Consider the following 6,000-nt stretch of genomic DNA (forward strand, 5'->3'; position numbering starts at 1 on the left):
TCATATGTCAGGAATCCTACTGATACCCCTCTTTCATCCCATTGTGTATAGAAGGCAGTTTACATCCTTCAATGTTAGTGAAGAAAACAACAGAATTCCTCTTATACTAGGAGATTGTTGCATTCCTTGGCATCATTATTCCTTATCTTAACTGACTCATTAAATATCTCCTGACAGATTTTGATGAATTTTTGCTGTTAAAACTGTTGTTATATGCAGAGGTCTACTTTTACTGTTCCCTTAGAGACCTGCCTGCACCATGAAAGTTTGAAAAGATGTCTAATTCTGAATAATCTGGCTTTTCACAAGAGCATATTCATCACAAGTGACAGGTAGAGAGGTTCAGGCTCGTGTTATAGAGGTTTGAGCATTAATTTGATGCCTTTTCTTTGTTTTCCAAAAGCTGTCTATATTTTTATGACAAAGGGCGAGAATTTCTGCCTTACCCTTGCATCTTTACAAGCACAGTGCTTTTCTGCAAAGCAGTTTCTGGAGACCAAAGGCTAACCTTTGCTCTTCAGTCTCTTTAAGTCCTTTCTCTCATGGTCTATGACAAAATGATGCATTTTCATTCAATTCAAATTTAAATGTAGATTAAAAGGTCATTTAAAATTAATGGAAAGGCAGTATTTTTTAATATCTGTCCATAGCACTGCCTGATTCAGTGCCATGACTGCGATTGGAATAAATAGAACACAAACATTGGCTAAAACGACATTGACCCGTTAATGGTTGCACCTGCTGATGCTGTACAGATTTACTGCAACAGGGGCTGAAAGGATCAAATCAGGTTCAAGGATATTAGTGATGAGAAATTTTTCCTTTTGACAGACAAGGCTTGTGGTCCATCTTACGTGGGGGGAAAAATAAAAAATCTTAATGACCTCCTTGGAATTTTTGATAGTTTATTTAACAAGTCACCAGCAAGCTCACAAAGGTGTCCCTGCTAAAATACAAACTCAACTACAATTAATTCTGATTGAAGGCGGTGTGCGTTCCACATTGCTGGAGAAAGCGTTAGCTAGTGGCTCTGCTGCTCAAGGAATGCAAGGCCTGCGTTCTTCAAACGCTTTCCAGAACCCACTGTCAGCATGATCATTATGAAATAATACAAGGTTGCTTTATAGAAATACCATTTCATCCTTGAGTCAAAGGGCAGGTGAGGTCAGGAGCAAAATGCCAGAACAATATTGTGGAACTGAGTTTATATAAATAAATGTACCATTAGATCACAGATATTTTTTAATTGCTTTCGGTTAGGAAGTTAACTATAAATGTCTAAATAATCTGTTTCAGTTGATGCTGAGCAGAAGTTATGGAAGCTAATGATTTTTATCAGTAGGGAAATCTAATTTAATGGTTTTAAAGTATAATAAAAGATAAACACTGTGCGTGCTAGCTATATGCTTAAGCATTAGTGTTCTAGCTTTTGGCTGGTGATTTCAGTTTTACTTCATAGCCCAAAATTTTTCTGTTTGGTTAATGATTTAATAATAGTGGCAAGCCATCTTTTTCATTTTGAACACATTTTTGTTTGATCCAGAGTAATTTAGATCCAATTGAAGTTCCAATACAGAATGAAAACATATGTCGTGCAGAAAAACAAGTGCTTAATTATACCATATATAGAACTATTTCAGTTGTTACATTTTTGCACTTACAAGTCTTTACTGGAAATATTTTTAACTCAAGTGTTCACATGAGAAGAGATTACTAGCTGTGATGAAATGTGCTGAGTTGAGTGATAATTTTGCTGATTATGGACTGTGCTAAGTGCCTTCAGTGTATTTGAAATTCAAATCTTTTATTTTCTTGAAAGGCTATCACATAATCCACTGTCTGAACACTCATCTGGAAAAGAAAAATCATTTTAAAAATTGAGACAATCTTAGCAATCCTTTCAAACTCAGGAAGTGAATATGCAGCTTACAGTCTTAAAATGACAGATCATGCGAATAAACCAAACGCTTCCAGCTAACTATGTCTATGCTCAAGATAAAAAAATTAGTTTACAATTAGTAATTTATTCCATAAATCTATCCATCATGCACAGAGTATTTTGGAGAAGATCTCAATTTCTCCTAGTCTAGTCATTATTTATATTTATTAATAAAAATTTTGACCACTGCATGTTCAACTGTAGAATCAGCCTACCAATGCTAGTTTACCCAGAAGTTGCGGTTTAGGATGAATATTGGAATGGAGGAGTAAGCTTAACCTCCCCCAGGGGATGGCAACATATGAATGAAATGTTTTGGGGTATTCAGTTAATTAAAAAGATCACATTTCTGGGCTTTTGAATGAAAGCAAAAAGCTGGACCTATAAGGAGAATTCATAACAGATGTCAAAAAAAAAAAAAAAGAAAAAGATAAAAGGAGTTGGCAGCATACCTCAACAGCTCCCTCTCCCCTGATTTGGAATAGACACTTAAGGCATTTTTCCCAAGCCCCTTTGCGATTTTTTGACTATAGTTCTATTGAATATTCTGGGATATGTTTCTCTCAAATCCTCCCGGAAGAATTTAATATCACTCACAGTTTACTCATCTGCAAATCTGGATGCCATGATTCCTGTCCGTGATAAAATATATGCTACATGTTTTATAGGAAGCATGACAGCTTCAAATAGGAGAGGTTCAGAACAACTTCACAGCCTCCTCTGAAGCTCTTCTGCAAAAAAGACAGAGGAAGGGTTGGTTTCTGCTTTTCCACCTCTCAGGAGAGCACCCTGCCCTATCATGCTAGTGTTCATCATGAGAATTTCGTGACTTGGGTCTGATTTACCCCATTAATTCACCAGGAAAACTTTCGAAATGTTGATTTTGGAAGTGCCAAACTAAAGACTTCATTTTGTTATCCTCTTATTTCAATTTCCTGTTGTAATTTGATCAAATTCCACCCAAATTTAAGCATGGTTTTGGTTGATCCAAATTGCATTTGTAGTGAATAAACTGTTCATTAACAAATAAATATGTTCTTTTCTGATACTCTGCTCAAAATTTAAGCTGCACTTTTTCACAAAAGGAATCTGGTAGTTTTTCAGTTACCAGAATATGTGAATATATGGTTGCTGACAAATAGTTTCAAGCCCATTTTTTAAAACTAAATCAATTTTGAAATAAATTTCTCTTCTACTATGCAAATATATTTTAGCCACACAAAATGTTTCTGTAGAATGGATATAAAAGTTTCCTGCTAGGAGAAAACAATGTAAAATTTAAATAAAAAATTAAAACGTTGTAAGAGAAACTAACAAATCCCCCAACCTTTTTGTGAATATTTTTCATTATCTCTCTGTTCTTCATAATGCTTATGATATATGTTTTTAAACCTCTGAGTTTTGAATCCTTTTCCGAGACCTGTGTAGTAGGAATACTAGGCACTTATACACGTTTTAGAGAAGATTTACAAGTCATAGTTGTGAAGACAATACAGTCGTTCACAGATCAGTGGAAACCCTAAGTGTTCATTTAACCTTTAGCCTTAGTGTCATGGAAACCTGTAGTGGTCTTTCACCCATAACACCCTTGAAAATGAAGATTCCTTCTGGCCAGGAGACTTTCAATTACACTATTGATCAGAGCTATTTAAAGGATTATGAGCTCCTCATTTGGGCTGTAAAAAAACTAATTACATGCCAAAGAACAATATCTGTACTGCAGTAGGTTTTAAAAATACCTACATTGCTACACATAGGAAAGGCAATTAGATGCAGCAAATAACTGCAATGGAATAGTTAGCAATTTAAGTAATTACTTTTCCTTAATTTTTAGCTACCTAGAAAACTGGGATTTGCTGTTTTACATTAAATATAAATGAAAACATACACAGCTAAGTTTTCATTTGAATATACTCGTGCTGCAGGTATGTTGATAGTACGTGCAAGCTGAGATCAATTTTTATTTCACCAAATGGCTGAACTGTGTAGTCATAAGGAACCTTAATGAGATAAAATTTCATACCAAGGTGAAAATGCATTACATTTTCTCTTTTCTTGTAATATAGAGTTTCCTGTCCTATCTCTGCATTCAGTGGGTGATATTTCGGAATTTCCAAATCAGCTTTCACGTTCTGGTGTTAGTAAAGAATGTGTATTGACTTTCTATTTTCAGTTTCAATTTCAATAATTGTGACTCACACCCCAAGGTGCTACTAATACTGATGATTCTATCCTTTGTGTATCTTGCTAACAGAAGAACATAGGTAGTATTTTTGCAACATTACAATTTCAGAAACGATTATTTTAAGTAGAAAATGTACCACTAACATCTCCCTAATATTTTTTATTTATTAAATAATGTAATGAAAGTGCTTGCGATCTGTTGAAGCTTCCAGAGGTTTGCATCTAAAACAGCTCAAATACAACAGAAACCATATTCCTTCACAATAATTTATTTTCACTTCATCGTTAGTCAGGTGTTGTGTATGGACTATAATGAACCAGATTCTCAGCTAAAATAAACGATTCAAACTCAATTGACATCAGTGGAGGCAGGCTGTCTTACACTGGTTTAAGAGCTAATTCTGCCTGTTAGAACATTTAATAAGAATCCTATAATTGTTCAGCTGTTCAAAGATTTAAAACAGCAGCAGTGTGGCAGGTAAATAAAAATAAATTCTTGGTCCTGTTAGACTGATTTCATGCAGGAGTCATAGCCTTGTTTATATTCGAGAAATTCACATTCACGTTGTATAAACACAGTCTTCAGAAACAGAGACTCATCTTTTGCTGCTTAACAGAGGACTCGGAGAATAGGTAAACAGCAGAATTATTTATGAAAAGTAGGTCTTTCAAGAAAAGTGAACACAAGCATTCTACCTCAACTTCAAGATATCCCACTGGTCATGGAATGAGGTTTATACCCAGCCATGCCCTTGCTCACTAGTTACAGAGTCCTTTAAGCATTATTTCACACATACAAATGTAAATTATTAAGGGGAGGAAAAAGCAAGTTCATGGCTTTAACAGGTGATTAAATGATTTGATAAGTAAGCTGTTAAGTGGCTTGACTGAGTTTGAATTTTTCTCTGCTGGACAGAGTGGTACAGTCATTTAGATCACTCAGATTATGAAAATGTTTTGTATTATTGTTAGGTATTTTTGCTGATGAAAACTTGCAAGTTGAGCATTAATGGGGGATGTGGTTGGTACCCATGCTAGAATGGCTATGGTGTTTCACTTTGAACTTCAACAGCTTTTCTCTTTTAGGTCCTAAACCAGGTAAGCAATTCATCACATTTTGATGTCACATTAAACATCTGTTTTAAGAGCTTTCCTAAATTGTCATAAGAGATATAACTCAATTCTTTTCTGGATCAAGGTCTTAATTTTCATCCTGTCTTAATCAAATGAGTCTGATGATCTTTGCCAACAAAAGTTTATATGTCTAGGTGTCATCTCACAGTGGTGAGATAAAATTCTTACAAAAACACTTTTCAAATATACCAGTTAATTGTTAACATGTATCAGTGGGTATTCCAGAAATAATTTTTTTTAGCCTTTTAGAGGCTAACTTAAGCCAGTCTGTTAAAATTGGTACTGTGTCAAGGAAAGGGCTAACTGCAGCAGAGGATCATTAAAGGGGTGGATGCCAATGTGTGTGTCACTGTTTAGTCTTGACAGATAGGCCTCCACCCATCATCCTCCAGGGGCCGGTCAATCAGACACTGGCAGTGGATGGGACAGCTTTGCTGAAGTGCAAGGCAACAGGGGACCCCCCTCCTGTCATCAGCTGGTTAAAAGAAGGATTCACCTTCCTGGGCAGAGACCCTCGAACATCTATACAGGATCAGGGGACGCTTCAGATTAAAACTCTGCGGGTGAGTAGCGATAGCAAAACAAGTGCTGCAAGTGGTACATGGCTACTCTTGGGCTGTTGGTGTGTGTATCAGGCCGCTCTGCTGTCTTGCTGTCTGTTGTCTTCAAAATTAACTTAATTGCCTCATTTACTGTGAAATTCTCACCAAGTCCACATCCTATTTAATTCTTTGACGTTGTGT

The 6,000-nt window shown here is 35.8% G+C and overlaps 1 protein-coding gene across 1 annotated transcript in view; it reads left to right on the forward strand.

Moving 5' to 3' along the window:
* ROBO2 (roundabout, axon guidance receptor, homolog 2 (Drosophila)) overlaps positions 1-6,000 on the forward strand; it is a gene marked incomplete at its 3' end in the record, with an annotated part of 135,709 nt that overhangs the window by 50,866 nt on the left and 78,843 nt on the right. Inside the window, exon 8 of the mRNA XM_010285434.1 lies at positions 5,615-5,820. Coding sequence (XP_010283736.1) covers positions 5,615-5,820 — 206 coding nt within the window. The remainder of the gene's footprint in view (positions 1-5,614; positions 5,821-6,000) is intronic.

The sequence above is a fragment of the Phaethon lepturus genome, unplaced genomic scaffold (genome assembly GCF_000687285.1).
Source record: "Phaethon lepturus isolate BGI_N335 unplaced genomic scaffold, ASM68728v1 scaffold12414, whole genome shotgun sequence".
NCBI classification, from domain to species: domain Eukaryota; kingdom Metazoa; phylum Chordata; class Aves; order Phaethontiformes; family Phaethontidae; genus Phaethon; species Phaethon lepturus.